Raw genomic sequence first — 20,101 nt, forward strand, 5'->3', positions numbered from 1 at the left:
AATAGGCATAATCCTATTTTTGGAGACTATCTTTTTCCAAAAATGTTTAATAGTTTTATAATTAAACAGAGTTGTGTCTTTAAACTTTCTTCACACATAAATAGTCTTCTGTTGGTCGTACTACAGCACTTACTTTTCCAAAATAAGCATAATCCTATTTTTGGGGAATATGTTTTGCCCAAAACGTTTAATAGTTCCATCGTTAAATACAGTTGTGTCTTTAAACTTTCCTCACATATCAATAGTCTTGTGTTGGTTGTACTACAGCACTTACTTTAAAAAAATAAGCATAATCCTATTTTTGGGGAATACATATTTTGCCCAAACCGTTTAATAGTTTAATCATTAAATGCAGTTTTTTTGCCAAAACATTTAATAGTTTAATAATTAAATACAGTTGTGTCTTTAAACTTTACTCACATATCAATAGTCTTATGTTGGTTGTACTACAGCACTTACTTAAAAAAAAAAAGCATAATCCTATTTTTGGGGAATATTTTTTGCCAAAAACGTTTAATAGTTTAATCATTAAATACAGTTTTTTTTTGCCAAAAACTTTTAATAGTTTAATCATTAAATACAGTTGTGTCTTTAAACTATCCTCACATATCAATAGTCTTATTTTGGTTGTACTACAGCAGGTAATTTTCAAAAATAGGCATAGTCCTATTTTTGGAGAATATTTTTTGCCAAAAGCGTTTAATAGTTTAATCATTAAATACAGTTTTTTTTTTGCCAAAAACGTTTAATAGTTTTATAATTTAATACAGTTGTGTCTTTAAACTTTCCTCACACATCAATAGTCTTATATTGGTTGTACTACAGCACTTACTTTTCAAAAATAGGCATAATCCTATTTTTGGGGAATATTTTTTGCCAAAAACGTTTAATAGTTTCATTGTTAAATACAGTTGTGTCTTTAAACTTTCCTCACACATCAATAGTCTTATGTTGGTTGTACTACAGCACTTACATTTCAAAAATAGGCATAATCCTATTTTTTGGGGAATATTTTTTGCCAAAAAACGTTTAATAGTTTCATCGTTAAATACAGTTGTGTCTTTAAACTTTCCTCACACATCAATAGTCTTATGTTGGTTGTACTACAGCACTTTTCAAAAATAAGCATAAGTATAATTTTGGGGAATATATATTTTGCCCAAAACGTTTAATAGTTTCATCGTTAAATACAGTTGTGTCTTTAAACTTTCCTCACACATCAATGGTCTTATATCAGTTGTACTACAGCACTTACTTTTCAAAAATAGGCATAATCCTATTTTTGGGGAATATTTTTTGCACAAAACGTTTAATAGTTTCATCATTAAATACAGTTGTGTCTTTAAACTTTCCTCACACATAAATAATCTTCTGTTGGTTGTACTACAGCACTGTCTTAAAAAAAAAAGCATAATTATATTTTTGGGGAATATATATTTTGCCCAAAACGTTTAATAGTTTCATTGTTAAATACAGTTGTGTATTTAAACTTTCCTCACACATCAATAGTCTTATATTGGTTGTACTACAGCACTTACTTTTCAAAAATAGGCATAATCCTATTTTTGGGGAATGTTTTTTGCGCAAAACGTGTAATAGTTTTATAATTACACACAGTTGTGTCTTTAAACTTTCATCACACATCAATATTTTTATGTTGGTTGTACTACAGCACTAACTTATTAACTAATTATAAGTTTGCGGAATATTGTTTGCCCAAAACGTTTAATAGTTGAATCATTAAATACAGTTTTTTGCCAAAAACGTTTAATGGTTTAATCATTAAATATAGTTGTGTCTTTAAACTTTCCTCAAACATAAATAGTCTTCTGATGGTTGTACTACAGCACTTACTTTTCAAAAAAAATCCATATGCATAATTTTAGGGAATATTTATTGCTAAAAACATGTAATACTTTAATAATTACAAAGAGTCATGTCTCCAAAACTAATCCACACATAGTCTCGATCAGCAAGGTCTTCTTTAAGCAGATGAAAACATTGCCTTCTAATGAGAAACAAACTATTTCATTGGTGTCAAATAGCAATAGTTTATGCCCTAAAGTTGAGTATTATTTGTCTATGCAGTGTATTTTTGCCTGGATGTGCACACACTAAAAGTTCAAGTCTTTTATTGTCAGATGCACAGAACAACACAGGGTCAGACTGGGCACTGACATTCGTAGGACAAGACAATGCAAAGCATCCTGGCATAACATACACAAGTACACAGAACATTGATCATCTATAATAAGATGACATATAGTAAACCTCCTAATATACAAATAATATACAATATACAATATTCAATACACAATACTAAATCTCTAAATACACATAATAACCTATACAAACCTTAAAAACCTATACTAACCTAATCAGAATCAGAAAGGGATTTTTTTGCCATGAAAGTTTGCACAGACAAGGAATTTGCTTTGGCAGGAAGGTGCATACAATAAACATATAGGAATCTTAAATTTAAATGTGGTCTAACTATACTAAGGGTACATAAACTAGCAATACTAAGTGGAATAGAATTAAAATAAAATATACAATAAAATATAAGTTGCAGTAATTTACAATATAAAAAAACTAATATTACAGGAGATACAAATGGTACAGATACAGTATTTTTATGTAGTGCAACATGCAAATTGTTTTAAGACATGAAGTCATTAAAGTCAGTGTGAACTCTTGGCCTTGTTGAAGAGGCAAACAGCAGAATGGAAGTTTTTGTTTTTGTGGTTTGAGGTTTTGGTCCTGATGGACCCCAGCCTACTGCCGGAGGGGAGTGACTGAAACAAGGAGTGTCCAGGGGGTCAGATGGCTGAGCGGTTAGCGGGTCGGGCAATTAATCAGACGGTTGTTGGTTCGATTCCCGGCTGTGCCAAATGACGTTGTGTCCTTGGGCAAGGCACTTCACCCTACTTGCCTCGGGGGGAATGTCCCTGTACTTGCTGTAAGTTGTTCTGGATAAGAGCGTCTGGATAAGAGAGTCGGCCTCAGTCTTCTTCACTCGCCTCAGGGTCCTGGACGTGTGCAGGTCCTCAAGGGAAGGCAGATTGCAGCCAATCACCTACGCTGCAGCCTGCTCTTGTCCTTGGCAGTGGCAACAGCGTACCAGATGGTGATGGAGGTGAGGATGGACTCAATGATGGCTGTGTAGCAGTGCACCATCATTGTCTTTGGCAGGTTGAATTTCTTCAGCTGCCGCAGGAAGTATATCCTCTGTTGTGGTTTCTTGGTGAGGGAGCTGATGTTCAGTTCTCACTTGAGGTCCTGGGAGAGGATAGTGCCCAGGAAGCGGAAGGACTCCACAGTGTTGACTGGGGAATCACACAGGGTAATTGGGGTGAGTGGGGCTGTGTTCTTCCTGAAGTCCACAACCATCTCCAATGTCTCAAGAACATTAAGCTGTAGATCGTTCTGGCTGCACCAGGTCACCAGGTTGTCCGCTTCCCACCTAAAATCAGACTCGTCTTCACCAGAGATGAGCCCAATGAGGGTGGTGTTGTCCGCAAACTTCAGGAGTTTGATGGACGGATGAATGGAGATGCAGCTCTTGGTGTACAGGGAGAAGAGCAGAGGAGAAAGGACGCAGCCCTGAGGAGATCTGGTGCTGATGGACCGGGAGTCAGAGACTTGTGTTCCCAGTTTAACGCACTGCTTCCTGTTAGACAGAAAGTCTGTGATCCACGTTCAGCTGGGAGAGCTTGTCCTGAAGCAGGGCGGGGATGATGGTATTGAAGGCAGAGCTGAAGTCCACAAACAGGATCCTGGCGTAGGATGCTGGGGAGTCCAGGTGCTGTAGGGTGAAGTGGAGGGCCATGTTAAGTGCATCGTCCACAGACCTGTTGGCTCTGTAGGCAAACTGCACGGGGTCCAGTAGAGGGTCTGTGATGGATTTAAGGTGGGCCAGCACCAGGCGCTCAAAAGCTTTCATTACCACAGAGGTTAGGGCGACGGGTCTGTAGTCATTAAGTCCTGTTGGCCTAGGCTTTTTGGGAACAGGGGTGATGGTGGAGGACTTTAGACAGGCTGGCACATGGCATGTCTCCAGGGAGGTGTTAAAGATGTAGGTAAACACCGGAGACAGCTGGTCAGAGCAGTTCTTGAGGGTGGCTGGAGAGACAGAGTCCGGCCCAGCTGCTTTGCGGGGGTTCTGTCTCTTGAACAGTTTGTTCACTTCTCTCTCCTGAATGGAGAGAGTCGTCACTGTAGAGGGGGAGAGGGCAGAGGGGTTGTTCAGGACTGTCCAATTGTCTTTCAAATCTACAGCAGAACTCATTCAGGTTGTTGGCCAGGCGGGAGTCGTGAGTGGAGTGGGGGGCTCCGGGCTTGAAGTTGGAAATCTACCTGAGCCCTCTCCAGACAGAACCGTTGTTTGCAGGGAATTTATGTTCTAGTCTCTCCGAGTACAGTCGTTAAGCCTCTCTCACCGCCTTGCTAAACCTGTTTTTAAGACAAGTGAAGTACAATAGTGCAATGTTGCTTTTTTGAGGCTTGGTGTGGTACATGTCCTGTAGGGCTGGGAACTTCCTGCCGATTATGAACTCAGCAGAATGTTTTGTCAACCAACAACAAACTGTGGAGTAGTTTTAGATACATTACACTTTAAAATATTCCTCAAAATTAATATTATGCCTATTCTTTTTTTTAAGTGCTGTAGTACAACCAGCAGAAGACTATTGATGTGTAAGTAAGTAAGTAAGTAAGACTTTATTTATATAGCACATTTCATACAGGAATTGCAGCTCAAGGTGTTTTACATAAAATCAACAACAACAATAATACAAGTGATAAAAGTAATAGATCTAAAACATATAACAAACCAGACAAGCCGCACTCTATCTGCGGTCTCCCGAATCCGTCTTGGATCCGAGCTGCCACTTGCAGTTTCCAAATATATAACAACCCAGACAAGCCGCACTCTATCTGCGGTCTCTCGAATCCATCTTAGATCCAAGCTGCCACTTGCAGTTTCCACACACATAACAACCCAGACGAGCCGCACTCTATCTGCGGTCTCTCGAATCCGTCTTAGATCCAAGCTGCATAAAATTAGTTAAATGCTTTGGTAAAAAGGTAGGTTTTAAGCTGTCTTTTAAAAATGTCTAGCGTATTTGCTTCTCTGATATTTATGGTTAATTTATTCCATAATTTTGGGGCGTAATTGGCAAAGGCAGCATCACCAATCTTCTTATGGCTGCTTCCGGCGACCTCTAATAGGCCTGCATTTGATGATCGCAGTGTTCTAGCTGGTGTGTAGTTTATAAGAGAGTTAGCAATGTAGCTAGGTCCTTGTCCGTGTAGAGCTTTGAATGTGAGGAATAGGACCTTAAAGTCAATTCTGAAGGTAACAGGGAGCCAGTGTAAAGTAGCTAGGACAGGACTAATATGTTCTCTCCTTTTAGTTTTGGTTAATAATCTAGCTGCAGAATTTTGAATGAGCTGTAGTCTTTTAGTGGTTTTCTTGGGAAGACCAGTGAAGTGTGTTACAGTAGTCCAGCTGGATATAAAAGCATGAATTAACTTCTCTGCGTCATTTTGGTTTATGAATGGTTGTACCTTCGCTATATTCCTCAGGTGAAAGAAAGCTGTTTTGGTCACTTTATTAATGTGGGAGTTGAAATTCTAATCTGAGTCCAGGATTACACCGAGGCTTGTCAAGTTTGGTTTAAGCCAGGGGGTTAAACTTCCTAGATTCTTAGTAAGCATCTCTCTTTTGGATTTGGGGCCACATAGTCGGACTTCAGTTTTGTCTTCATTTAATTTAAGAAAGTTATCATTCATCCATTTGTTTATTGCCAACATGCAGCTGGTAATGGAATTGATGGCCGTTGGATCGTTGGGTTCAGTGGATATATATAGTTGTGTGTCGTCCGCATAACTATGGAAATTCATGTTGTGTTCTCTGATTATGTCACCGAGTGGTAACATATAAAGAGAGAAAAGTAATGGACCTAGGCAGCTTCCTTGAGCAACCCCGTAGCATTTCTCATGTTCCTTAGACCTATAGTCTCCTAAACTAACATAAAACTTCCTTCCTGTGATATATGATTTCATTCAGTTCAATACACTATCCGTGAACCCAATAAGCTTTTCCAGTCTATTGGTTAGGATGTTGTGATCAATGGTATCAAATGCTGCACTGAGATCTAAAAGGATAAGGATAGAGACTTTATTTGCATCAGAGTTTAGTCTGAGGTCGCTAATTATTTTGGTGAGAGCAGTTTCAGTACTGTGATATTTCCTGAAACCTGACTGCGAGACTTCCAGAATGTTATTTTCTTCAAGAAAATAATTTAGTTGGACTGAAACTATCTTTTCCAGTACTTTACTAATAAATGGAAGGTTTAATATTGGTCTGTAATTTGCAAGTAGACTGTTATCCAATTTGGGTTTCTTTAATAGGGGCTTTACAACAGCTGTTTTGAAGGCATCTGGGAAGACGCCAGTTCTAAGGGATGTGTTTATAATCTCCAGCACCGGACCTGAGACACTATCAAACACTCGCTTAAAGAATGTTGTGGGTATAGGATCAATATCTGAGGTTGTGGAGTTAGATTCACCGACAATTTTTGAAAGTTCACTAAGTGTGATACAGGTAAATGTGTTCATGGTTATGTTGCAGAATCTACTGATGTCAGTTTTGACCCCACTATTACTAGTACTAGCTCTGATCAAAGTTATTTTTTTCTTGAAGAACAAAGCAAGCTCTTCACATTTAACTGCTGAGGATGGCGGGGGGGGGGGTAGGGACTGTTTTTAGCAGCTGGTCAATGGTGGAGAAAAGAACTCTGTTCTGGCAGAGTTTCTGGCATTTTCTGTAATAATGTTGGAAAAATATTCTCTCCTCGCTAGACGGCTGGTTTTGTTGTAGGTGGTTAGTGTATCTTTATGGATTTTGTAGTGGATAGTGATCTTTGTTTTCCTCCATTTTCTTTTCGTTTCACTAACATTTTTATTTCTCAGCCATGGGGAGGTTCTGCTTGTGGACTTCTTTTTGGTTTTCAGTGGTGCAACAGAGTCTAACACAGATAATAGTGCATTATTGAGGTTCTCTACCATTTAATTCAGAGAGCAATCATGATTAGTTGGTTCATATAGAGCAAATTGTTCAGAAAATTTCATCATAGCTGTATCGTCTAAATATCTTCTTTGGACTAAGAATTATTTTGTGGTTTTTGTTGGGATATTTTCCACATTAAAAAGTATACAATGATGGTCTGAGAGGGGTAGATCAGTTATTGAGATATTATTGATATTTAGTCCAGTTGTTATCACTAGATCTAGTGTGTTTCCGTGCCGGTGTGTTGGGTCTGTTATGTGTGATTTAAATTGAGACTGTCTAGGAGATTTAAGAGCTCAATAGTTCTTGGGTCGGCTTTTTTATTTACTTGGATATTTAAGTCTCCGTTTAAAACTACTTTGTCATATCTAGTGACACAGTGATAATAGTTCAGAAAATTCTTGTATGAATATTGGCGAGTGCTTGGGTGGCCGATATATAATGACAAAAAGTATTGATTCGGTTTTGAGCTCTGTAGAGCTTCATATGAGGTGAATTCACCTAGCTCAGTGATTTTGAACAATAGTTCAGAGGAGAAGATAGCTGCGACTCCTCCGCCTTTTTTGGAATTCCTAGAAACTTGGTGGAAGCTGTAATCTGACGGACACGCTTCTATCAAAGTTGCTGTTGCCGTGTCGTTGTTTAGCCAGGTTTCTGTTAAACAGATGCAGTCTAATTTGTTTTCTTTGACCAGATCATTAACTAGAAATGTTTTGTTATTTAGTGATCTAACATTTAGAAGGGCCAGTTTCATGTGTGGGGTATTAACAGATAAAACAGGGGTTGATAAATCTGTTTGAAGAATATGGATAGTTCTGTGTCTTCTAACACTAGTTTCAGGTTTGTAACCATGCATTTTACCATGCCATTTTCTGTTTGTGATGATGACCGGTATGTCTAATGAAATAGCATGGTGGCTGTCCTAGCGTAGCTTTTCATTGGGAAAGTCTATGTCACTGAGCTGTTCCATCACAAGGGAATTCATCCGGGGGGTGCAGATCTGTGCAAGGCCCATGTCCTTGCAGGAGGCTGTTTGAATGTTCTGTTCCATGGGAGGTTGTTTGGGATGTGTCAGTCAGGTTAGACACAACAGGGATAGGGGGAGCAACTTGATTTGTGGTCAGGAGCACGTGACTGATGTTTGCTGTTCGTAGTTGAGATCCTCTACGGTTTGGGTGGAGTCCGTCAGCTTGAAAACGGTCTGCACTGTTCCAGAACACATTGAAATTATCGATAAATCTCAGTTTGTGTGCCAGACAGACAGATGCCAACCATGTGTTGAAAGATAGTAGTCGACTGAAGGCTTCTTTTCCTCTTCGAAAGCATGCAATTGGTCCACTAATGAAAACATCTTGATATCTGTTGAGTGTGCTCAGTAGCTGGGTGAAATGTTTTTTTAACGTTCCAGAAATTGATTGTGACGCATTAATGATGAATTGCTGTACAATTTAAGCATTTCTCTGTTCGCATTTTGAGTTGAACCTGTTGGACCCCGTAGCTTTGACCAGGCCACAACCCATTGGTTGTTTAGAAGATTACCCCCCCCCCCCTCCTCCTTCTTGATGCATTTCATCCGCCTCGTGGGACCATGTGTACTTTTCATGGCGACGTTTTTCTGGTAAGTGAAGTGTTTGTTCAACTGAAGTTACAACACCTATATATTTTGCATGATATTGAGATGAAAGTATTAACTGTTCATTACGAGGTGATGTGTTTGCTAAACTAGCTAGCTCGTAATAGTGTAATTCAACTAGCTTGAGTGTAATTCAACTAGCTAGCTGTTACTAACTAGTGGCTATGTTAGGTAGCGTTATTTAGTGTAGTCGGATTTTAACTAATACTAAATACTGCAGAAGTCTTCGGTCCAAATGGATTGCTATGCAACGATTATTGTTGTCTGGCAGGCTTTCATCTAACGCTACTAACTTATTTCATGAACACTGTTTACCCATATCGTACTGTATGCTAGCTGAGTAAATTGCACAGGCGTCTAAATCACAGTACAAAAGACACAGTAGTTCAGTATTTTCAAACAATTATTTTTATTTTATATAATAAAAACTGCTTTTCCAGAGGGAATCGAAAAACCAGTCAGCCAATTTGAGCCAATAAAGGCGAGACTGGAAAAAGCAAGCTCCTGGAAAATCTTTAGGTTCTAGGTTCTAGTTTGCCCACTCAACGGCCAAGGTCGAAATGTGTTAACTGAAACAGAAATAATAATTAATGCATAATAGTATAAAAAGAGAAAGTATAGCTTGAAGTCCATCTGATATATGTACATCAAACCAATTGTTTCATTTTATGGAAAGAACAATTAGAACACATTGAAACAACTGGATAGCTTGACGGTTATCTGAAAAAGAAGAGAGTTTATTGTTTTGGCTCCAGACAAGGGCTGTGTTCGAAAACTTAGACAGCTGTCTTAATCCTTGATGTCTTACTAGACAGGTGTCTAACGAGACAGCTCTCTTTGGGGTAAGGTATCTTAAAAACCGTTGTTTTCGAACAGCCTATTAAGACAGGATGTACGTCATCGCGCTGCGTGTACTTAAGCGCTCGCACTCACGCTCTCTGTCAGACGGCAGTCATTTGCATTACATCTTCAGCGACAAGCGGTTTCAACGTGCCTTTTAACTGATATCGAGACTTCATTAGTTTATTGTCACACTAGGGTCAAGTTATAGTCGTATTTAAACTTAAATTTAGCTAAAATTTTAATTAAGTTAGATTCCATAAAGTTAGTTTGAGGTAAATTTGAGGTAATTTAAGTTACCGCAAGGTAAGCTAGGTTAGCTTAGGTACTGTAAGGTAAACTAAACTAAGGTAAGTGAAGTTATTAAGAGAAACTTTAGTTAGTTCGTTTTAGGTTTGAAATACAGTACTCAAAAAAATGGCGAGAATGGTGCACATTGTCCATGAGTTTATGCAGGAATGGATGGAGGAGGAAAGGTGCCGAATGGAGCAGGACAGGGCTCAGCGCAGAGCCTACCGCGCAAGGATGGAGATGTTGGCAGCATACTCCTTTGAGGTAGGTTTTTAAAACATAATTTTGAAAATATGTGATTATAGTAAAATGTCAATTATCGCCGTGTGTGACATAATTCTGCTATAGTATGTAGTTATCGTCGAGACACAATCACGACGTAAAGCATCTAGCTACTGTACTGTCGACCTTACCTTTCTGAGGTAAATACAGTACAGTACTGTAGTCCCTCACGATAGCTTCATACTATCCGTGTCCACGACACCCGGGTCCTAAGGCACAGCCGCCTGTTCCAGTCTGCCGCGTACCCATCCCCTGATACCTTCTTGTTGGGTGATGGGGGGTACCCCTGTCTGGAGAGGCCCATTTCCCTCATCACGCCATACAAGAACCCATTCAGGGGAGTGGCACAACAGAGGTTGGTACATTAAAATATGTGATTTTAATTGCAATGTCACAGAGATTAAGTAGAGTAATTACATGTCATTAATTTTTTCCCCAACACTTGTAGGTTCAACGCGCATCATGCCAGAGCTCGTTCGGTCATTGAGCGGGCTTTTGGCATGATGAAGACCAGGTGGAGGTCCATCTTTTTCTGTGCCTTGGAGGTGGACGTCTCATTTGTGCCAGATGTCATTGTTTGTTGCACTATGCTTCACAATGTATGTCTGGGCAATGATGACGTCCTACCGGTGGATGAAGAGGACCCTGAGGAGCCTGTCGGGGGAGAGGACCATGGTGAAACAGCAAGTGGTGGTGCCCTGCGAGAAAGCATTGCAGATCAGCTGTCCGCACTTCAGTGTCTCCCCTCTGGACACGATTATTGTTGATATAGTTCTTTGATTGATGCATTGTTATATAGTTCTTTTGATTAATAAATTGTTATATAGTTCTTTGATTGATGCATTGTTATAGTTCTTTGATTAATACATTGTTATATAGTTATTTGATTAATGCATTGTTGTATAGTTATTTTATTAATACATTGTTCTATAGTTCTTTGATTGATGCATTGTTATAGTTATTTGATTGTATATTGTAATTACATTAATTAAGTTGTACCGTTCATGTCATTGCAGGAACACGGACAGGAGCCTGAAACACCACACTCACTCCACCAACCCTACTCTCTACACTCACTCACACAAAAATTACCAAGGAGGGTGGTCGCTCCCTGATCCTGAGCCCTTCCGAGGTTTCTTCCTACATGGGAGTTTTTCCTCGTCACTGTTGCCCTTGTGCTTGCTTGTGGAGCTTTCCAATAAAATACACTTATTTTAACTTAACAGAACTCTGTCTCATCATTTACATGTACTTATTAAAAAAACTAATGCTGTAAATGTTTAATTGGTAATGTTTATCATTTTTTATTTTTCGGCCAACCGCTCCATCACAGCCAGAAGCCTGTCTAATCGAACATCGGCCCTCTCCTGCCGCTCCACCTCTCTCCGCTGCCTTTCAATTTCCAAGGCCTCCGCCCTCTCCATCATTTCTCCCACAAAGGACAAGCTGTATCTCCTCTTCCTGGAAACCTCCTGGCTGCTCTCCTCTTCCGGTGGTGAGGAAGACGCACTTCTTGGTGGGAAGGACACGGCACCCATAGAGTTGGGCTCTGCCATGGATGAGCTGCAGGGCAAAGAGGCACGCAGTATGGGTGGTACAATGGCGGGCCTCTGGCCAAGCAGTTCATCCATGGCAGAGTACCATGGCCACGAGGCAGCCGTATCCTCCCCATTGTCTGTCCCCGTGCCCGTAGGTGGGCACTTCAGCTCCTACAGATAAATACTACAGTAAATACCACAACGGTGCATGCAGTATTCCAATGGTAGGTCATGTGTGACTATCTGGTCATACCGTATTTCGTTTTTAAGTTGTCCCACTTGTTACGGGCCTGAAGTGGGCTGACCACGCCCGCAAGGTGGTATCGAGCACCTGTCTGAACAGACAGCCAATTGTATAAGATATGTAAATGCCACTACGTCTTCAACTGGTTACTGTGGCTGAAGAGTGCCTTTGAAGTACTTACTTCCATCCGTCCATGGCACTGTTCTTGTGCCCCGTAAAAAGGTGCTCTGCCTCCCCTCTGGCCTTGATGAAGGAACATACTTCTGTTGAAGACCCTACATAGATATAAATTATAATCGTTCACTTCTTAACTAGCTATCTTGCTGGCGAACTACAGCTACAGTAACAGTTAGCTAACAGCAACCAACTGACAGTTAGCGTTACTTAGTAAGACACCTTGATATATTTTTAAATAGCAGTTTCTTTTTACAGTACATTTTGTGTGCAGTTACAGTGCACATTTACAATTTCACATCAGACAACCGTTCACTTTCTTAACTATCTTGAATTAAATACAGCTAAATACCAGAGCTGTACAGTACTGTAACGTTAGCAAGTCTGTTAACAATATTCAGCTAACGATAGCGACCTGGCTAACGGATACCTCGCTAACGAATTCATACTATTTTTGTTAATACATTGTAGCACTTGTCTTGGGCTAGTATTAGGAAAAAGCACTAAATATCTACCTAGATTCAAAGGAGAGGTAGGCCTAAGACACAGAATAGGTTGAACAAATGACCAGTTTATTGCTTCACACTTGGTCATGCAACAGTCACAATATAGACAGTTTAAAATAAAAAAAGAAGAGTAGATGTTTGAGATTAGTAGAATTCTTGTAGAAGAAGTCTTCTTTTCAGTGTGTGAGTGTGTGTATGTACAGTTCCCAGGATATCATCCGTTCAGTCCATGAATAGTGTGTGTTTTAAAGTTCCGTTCTGGTCCAGGTCTTTATGTGTATTGTCCCTCTAACTACCTGTCTACCTGACGGCAGGACTGGGTCTGATGTTTCAATATGCGAATCAGGTCCGGATTATACGGTAGGCCACACCGCATCCATAATCTGGGTTTGGCTTGCCATTTCAGCATTCAGGTTCATCTGGTGTACATAAAAAACCAACCTACACAAAGTGCAGAATAATCAGTGTGTGTTTTCTAATTCAATTCTTTACATGAGATCTCATTAATTTATTTTCTATATGTGTAACCATTACTTGGGTGCACTCAGATTACATTGAGATGATAGAACAACATCACAGTAACCACTCTTATAACATTAGAATTTCACTTGCTTGGAAGCTTGCATTTTCAATGTGCTTCACTAAATAATAATAATGTACAATTCAAAACAATACAGTATTTCACATCACTAAGCAAAGGGCTTTTCTGTTTTACGCATCCTTTTTCATGAACATGGTATGTGATAACCATATCAATATACTTGACCTGAACATGAGGATAATTTACAGTGTAACTTGAACTTCATTTAACATATGCATTGGCTATTCAGATTATATGCATCTACAATGTTCTTGCATGGTAAACCATTGCTATCCGCTACCAACATAAACTGCGTAGCTAAAACATTAACAACTTAGTGCCACGCATCCTATAGCTTTCCAATTCCCAATGCTGACTAGCTGTGCTAGTATGGGGCTATAATTGTAGCAAAAGTATTCACAAATGCACAGGAAGATCCACGAATGCACAGCACAATTCACGAATGCACAGCACGATCCACGAATGCACAGCACGATCCACGAATGCACAGCACGATTCACAAATGCACAGCAAGATCCACAAATGTGTACGATCCACAAATGCGTACCGCGATACACAAATGCGTACAAGGATCCACAAATGCGTTCTCAGATTTGTGTATGTGTAAAACCTTGTCTAAATATGTAATCACAAAGGCTGGCCTCTCAATTGGCTGTGTTTTTTACACGTGACTTTTGCTACACTTCTGCCGTGGTACAAATCCACAACTCGTGTGCGTGTGCATGTGCGACGATATGTGCCTCGGTAGCTGTAAAGCCTCCATACCACCAGTTGGCGGTATAGTGGTCCAGTGATTTTTAAGGCAACATGAAATTGCTGGGTGGTTCAAGTGGTTCCTTAGACTCGTCGTGGCTGCACTTGGGATGCAAGGCAGACACCTCGAGAGCTTTCGGTAAGTATATTTTTATGTTTAGTAGTAGGCCTAGGTGTCATAAGTAGCCTTATATTGCCCAGTAAAATACAATATTATCAGTAACACTAGTTATCTGTGAATAAATAACTTTAGCTCCACTTATGCGCCACCGAGCAAACATCATTGAAGTGGCACTAGCAAGCTAACGCTAGACCAATTAACCAACCTGAAAATGTCTGGGCCGTATATGGTGTGTAGGTAGCTAGGAGCGAGTCACGATCAGGAGTCTATCTAGCTTTAAAACTAGTTTGGTGGAAGTTTGTATTTAAAAAAGGCTAATAATTAAGAGTTGTCTTGAGTGTCATCAGCTAGTAAGCTAGGCATATTCAATCATTGTTCTCTTTTTAATGCTCTGCACATGTCTGGACTTAAGTTAGTAAGTATATGTATTTAAGTGGCCGAACAACTAAAAGTGCCTCTTAATCCCGCTAGGCTAGCTGTACTGTTAATTCAAGGCTCTCTACAGTAGCTTGCATCCATTTGTCTTGAAAGTACAGTAACCACTGTTCACGTGCTTCTTACGACAGTATGGTATTGAATGAGTCTGTTTGACATTATACAATAACTTAATAAGATGAACAAATCGATCCTCCACTCCAAAGCATACACATGCAAGATCTTTCAGCTAGCTGTTATGCAGGGGAGTTAGCCATGACAGAAGAAACATGGGACAGTAGCATGTCTGTATCATGATTGTGGATGGACCAAAGAACCAGAACCGCAGCAGATTCCTCAGATGCTTTGAAGAGGCTGTTGAAGACAGACCTGTGAGACACTTGTTCTATACTCTTCTTTATATCTACACACTTTATAAACAAAAAGCCATTGAAGGAGGGTTAAAGGCAGGAAGGATGGAAGTAAGGGTTAGGGTTCAATAAAAGTCCGGAATTAAGCCATGACCCGAGTGACAACCTCGACAGAGACATCTTCGTCATCAACGTCTGGGTGATGTGTGCAAGAATCATCTGGAAAGACAGAGAATGATAATGAAGACGTAGCCAACTCATACATGGGAATACAAATTGGAGAGTAGGTAATCAAGAAGGGGGTCTTTAAAAAAAGATTGGATAATTATCTCAATGATTTAAGTACTAAACCAAATCATGTACCTTGGGTGGGATTTCAGCATCTTTCTCGTAAGGGAAAAGCAGGTTGACCACATCTTATCTGTTAGAAGTGGCCAAATGCGAGTCACCTTTAATCCCTTTCTCAACTGTTGCATTTGTTTCCTGATCGGCCACTTAAATACATATACTTACTAACTTAAGTCCAGACATGTGCAGAGCATTAAAAAGAGAACAAATAAAAAGTCTAAATGTACATTAGGAAAACATTTTCTGATGATTGAATGTGCCTAGCTTGCTAGCTGATGACACTCAAGACAACTCTTAATTATTAGCCTTTTTTAAATACAAACTTCCACCAAACTAGTTTTAAAGCTAGATAGACTCCTGATCGTGACTCGCTCCTAGCTACCTACACACCATATACGGCCCAGACATTTTCAGGTTGGTTAATTGGTCTAGCGTTAGCTTGCTAGTGCCACTTCAATGATGTTTGCTTGGTGACGCATAAGCGGAGCTAAGTTATTTATTCACAGATAACTAGTGTTACTGATAATATTGTGTTTTACTGGGCAATATAAGGCTACTTATGACACCTAGGCCTACTACTAAACATAAAAATATACTTACCGAAAGCTCTTGAGGTGTCTGCCTTGCATCCCAAGTGCAGCCACGACGAGTCTAAGGAACCACCTGAACCACCCAGCAATGTCATGTTGCCTTAAAAATCACTGGACCACTATACCGCCAACTGGTGGTATGGAGGCTTTACAGCTACCGAGGCGCATATCGTCGCACACGCACACAAGTTGTGGATTTGTACCACGGCAGAAGTGTAGCAAAAGTCACGTGTAAAAAACACAGCCAATTGAGAGGCCAGCCTTTGTGATTACATATTTGGACAAGGTTTTACACATACACAAATCTGAGAGCGCATTTGTGGATCCTTGTACGCATTTGTGGATCGCGATAACCATTTGTGGATAGTACACATTTGTGGATCGTACACATTTGTGGATCTTGCTGTGCATTCGTGAATCTTGCTGTGCATTCGTGAATCGTGCTGTGCATTCGTGGATCTGCTGTGCATTAGTGAATCTTCCTGTGCATTCGTGGATCGTGCTGTGCATTTGTGAATACTTTTGCTACAATAATAGCCCCATATGCTAGTCTCAACGTGACCTTCACAATACAGTGAGCACCAATGTGGCTTAACATTTACCCTTTCCGTCTACAATATTAAACATGGTGTTAACTATGATAATACAATATTACTCCGATTGGTTTTAAAGAGGTTATCTATAAAATAGCAACCTAAAAGCAGTATAAATTCTCTCGCAGGTTCGCTAGCATGGTTCTAGCAATGACTAGCAGTGAATAGCTACATGTGCTCACTCACCGGGGTTTCCAGTATTAAATTATTGTATAGAACACTTCAGTTGACGGTCAATTTGGATGTCTATTTGGAAAATATAACTTATTAATTTGATTACAAGTAAATTATAGTAATATTTGGAGTGTTTTATGTATTTTTTATACCAAAATTCGGGAGCTTAGTTCTTCGCGCGTCTCATGGGAAAATCTTGAGAGGAATAAGGGATTTCTTATTCGTGGGGAGTTCCCTTGAACGGAACGCATACTGCGCCCTCTTTAGGCAATAATTGGTACTACCTTTGACGTTAGTAGCCCTAACTTCATGAGGGTTGCAACATCATGGCATAATTACATAGTAAACTGTTTATTTCTCGGTAACTTTTCAATAAAATAAGCAAAAAAAGCTAAGAAACTTACATTTATGAACACTTTTGATGAGAACTTCGGTCGCCATCTTAAAAAAAAATATTCTGATTTGGGTTCTGGCGCACAGAATTATGGGTAATACGTGCCGCCATTAAGACAGCAAGGCAGCTCAGATGATCTCTTAAAAAATGACCGTTATGTGACGTATTTCAAGGTATCTTATTAGACAGGAAGAGAAGATTTAAGACATTTCAAACAGACCTCGCTGTCTTAAAAGGAAGGAAGGAAGGAAGCATTTTAAGAGTTTTCGAACAGAGCCAAGGGCTCTGAGCAGGTTGACTCCTCTGTTGGTTTACTATGTCGTCCTTAGTTTTTTTGAACCATTCTTAGTCTGGCCCCTCACCTGAGACCACTTTGTCTTGGGAGACCCTACCAGGAGCACCAGGCTCCAGACAACACAGCCCCCAGACAACACAGCCCCCAGGTTCATTAGGACACACAAACCTCTCCACCGCGATAAGGTGATGGTTCTAGAAGAGGTGGTTAGTTTTTTTTATTTTAATTTTTTTTATAACAGGAACTGGATATCTGGAAAAAAAATGTTTTTATAACAGGAACTGAACTGGATATCTGGGGAAAAAGTTTTATTTTGTTTTTCTGTATAACACAAACTGGATATCTCGAAGAATTACTGAAACAGAAAATATATTTGTGTGTGTGTGTGTGTGGGGGGGGGGGGCGGGTATAACAGGAACAGGATATCTGAAATAAATGTTTTTTTTATTTATTTTTTATAACCGGAACTACATATCTGAAACAGAGAAAGGGCAGTACAATAGAAAAAATAGTTATATTCAATTATATATCATTATATATGTATAATGCAGGGAGTGTTGAAAATCTACTACTTGTACCGTTGGCTTTTAAATCCCGCTCAACGCCAAGGCAGAAAGTCACATACAAACCTGCTGCTTGAACCGTTGGCTTTTAAATCCCGCTCAACGGCCAAGGTAGAACGGGAGATCCGTTGGCTTGATCAGTTGTTGTGGCATGACCCCTCACCAAGATGTCATGTGAACGTCCTGCTTGAACCGTTGGCTTTTAAATCCCGCTCAACGGCCAAGGTAGAACGATGGGTGTTTAATAATGTTTGAGTGTGTGATACTCCTCAAAACATGGGGCAGCACACAAGGCAACGTTGCATGCCACACACATGAACTTAGTCACTTTCCTCTCCTTTCTCCGACGCAAGGTAGAAGTGCACACCTTGCACTTCCTCCTGGTCCTGCTTCCCTGGGTAGCAGTCTGAGGGACCTCCGAGGAAAGTGCCTGGTAGTCAACCGCAGAGGATTGTCTGATGTGGGACGGCCACCGGTGGATGGGTGTCGAGGTGTATGATGCACCTCGAGCAGCTGTTTCATCAAGTTCAGTCTGTACTCCTGGTAAGTGATGACTCTCCCTATTCAGAATGGAGTAAATGAGTAGGAATCAGTAATCACAGCAACACAATTATTTTAAAAGCTTTGTAAGGAAATTATGTAATTTTGAAATGTATTGTGCATTTCTCTCACCAGACTGTTGACGGTGGACGATGTGGCCATTGAGAACATCAGTGTCTACCAAGTGAAAGAAGACTTTCTTGTACCACTTGGTAGTCTTCCTGGCACATTCAACAAAGCTGTTCACCATGTCCGCCTTGTCCACAGCCCCCATCTTCTTATTGTAATCAAGAACACAAGCTGGCTTGAGTTTCCTCTCCCCGGTGGCATGATCAATCCTCTGCGTGGCTGACATCACTGAGGAATGAACAGTGGTGAGCATGTAAACGTCACGTTTGTCATGCCACTTAACGGCCAACTGACTGCCATTTTCTTTAAACTCCACTTCACCCTTCTTCATTTTAGGGCTGAAGGCTGGCATCCCCTTCCGATTTGCCCGAACGGTCCCACAGGCCCCGGTTCCTCGGTAGAGGAGGTGCTGGAACAGTGTCGGGCTGCTGTACCAGTTGTCGATGTACAGGACATGGCCCTTTTTTAAGTGGGGTGCAAGTAAGGTCATCACGACCGAGCCAGATATTCCAAGTCCTGGAAAGTGGGTGATGTCAGTGCTGGATCCCGTGTAAATGATCATGTCCTTGTCCTGCACATAACCGGTCAGTACATCACAAAGGACAAAGAATTTGATACCAAACCTATGCTTTTTTGACGGGATGTACTGCCGAAATGCCAGCCTACCCTTCCACTTCATTAGAGATTCATCGACACAGAGGTCTCTGTGTGGCACAAAAACCCGTCGGAATGAAGTGGTGAGAGCACTGAACACATTTCTTCTTGTGCAGGGGATCATTTACATTAGCGCTTGCACTGTCGACAAAGTGCAAGCAACGGAGCAGAAGCAGGAAGCGGTCCTGAGAGAAAAGTGTAGCAAAGAAGGGGGTCACGAGGATGGGATCTGTGGTCCAGTACTCTCGGAGGGAGGACTTTCTCACAATTCCCATCAGGAGGACAGCAACCAAGAATGAGAACATCTCATTCACAGTTGTCCGCACCCATCTTGCCATTTTGCCTTTCACTCCGGACGGCATCCTCTCCTGCTGCACTGAGGCATAGCGGTTGGTTTCCTCCACTATTTCTTCAACCAGTTCCTCTGTGAGGAACAGTTTGAAACACTGAGCCTCAGTGGGATCTTCGGGTGGGGTCTGCACCCCAGACAGTGTTTCATCAAACACAACTCTAGGTCCAGGGGGAGTGAAATCGTTGGCTGCGCACCAGCTTGTGGAGCTCAGCTCTTCAACTTCATCCCCCATTTCAATTTCTCCATCACTGGAGGGACCCTCGGCCTCAGGGTTTCCAAGGGCCTCTAGGTTTGGGGGCAGACCTTCACCATCACGGTCATCACTGCTACTTGGGTCCGTGTTGTACTCCTCTTCTTCATCTGAATTAAAAAATATTTGTTGTATGTCGATGTCAGTAAGTTTCTTTCTATTGCCTGACCAAGAAGCCATTTCTAGACTAATACAGTTGTTTGGTTGCTGTTTGGTTGCTGTTTGCTGTATGTTCGCTGTCCGTGTTGTCCGTGTCAAGTAGCGAGTAGCAAGTGGCGGTTTGCGAGAGACACTGACAGCTACGTTACGTCATTTGTCATTGAATGGACAAAGAATCTCAACAGTGCTGAGGTATAAATATTTTATTTGCTTATGTTTT

The 20,101-nt window shown here is 40.7% G+C and overlaps 1 protein-coding gene across 2 annotated transcripts; it reads left to right on the forward strand.

Moving 5' to 3' along the window:
- Nucleotides 1-6,922: 6,922 nt before the first annotated feature.
- LOC146234483 (uncharacterized) lies at nucleotides 6,923-11,346 on the forward strand. Of its 2 annotated transcripts, XM_084689216.1 has the most exons (5): nucleotides 6,923-8,690; nucleotides 10,002-10,100; nucleotides 10,333-10,473; nucleotides 10,567-10,793; nucleotides 11,135-11,346. In XM_084689216.1, the coding sequence occupies exons 1-5, from the start codon at nucleotides 8,635-8,637 to the stop codon at nucleotides 11,152-11,154; spliced, it is 543 nt and encodes a 180-aa protein (XP_084545342.1). In that variant the 5' UTR covers nucleotides 6,923-8,634; the 3' UTR covers nucleotides 11,155-11,346. The 2 variants fall into 2 exon arrangements, 1 of the variants encoding a protein (XP_084545342.1); XR_014741648.1 differs by lacking the exons at nucleotides 6,923-8,690; nucleotides 10,333-10,473; nucleotides 10,567-10,793 and having other exon boundaries at nucleotides 8,707-10,100.
- Nucleotides 11,347-20,101: the final 8,755 nt, after the last annotated feature.

Source organism: Hypomesus nipponensis, chromosome 23 (assembly GCF_054491055.1).
Source record: "Hypomesus nipponensis isolate SF chromosome 23, ASM5449105v1, whole genome shotgun sequence".
Lineage (NCBI taxonomy): Eukaryota > Metazoa > Chordata > Actinopteri > Osmeriformes > Osmeridae > Hypomesus > Hypomesus nipponensis.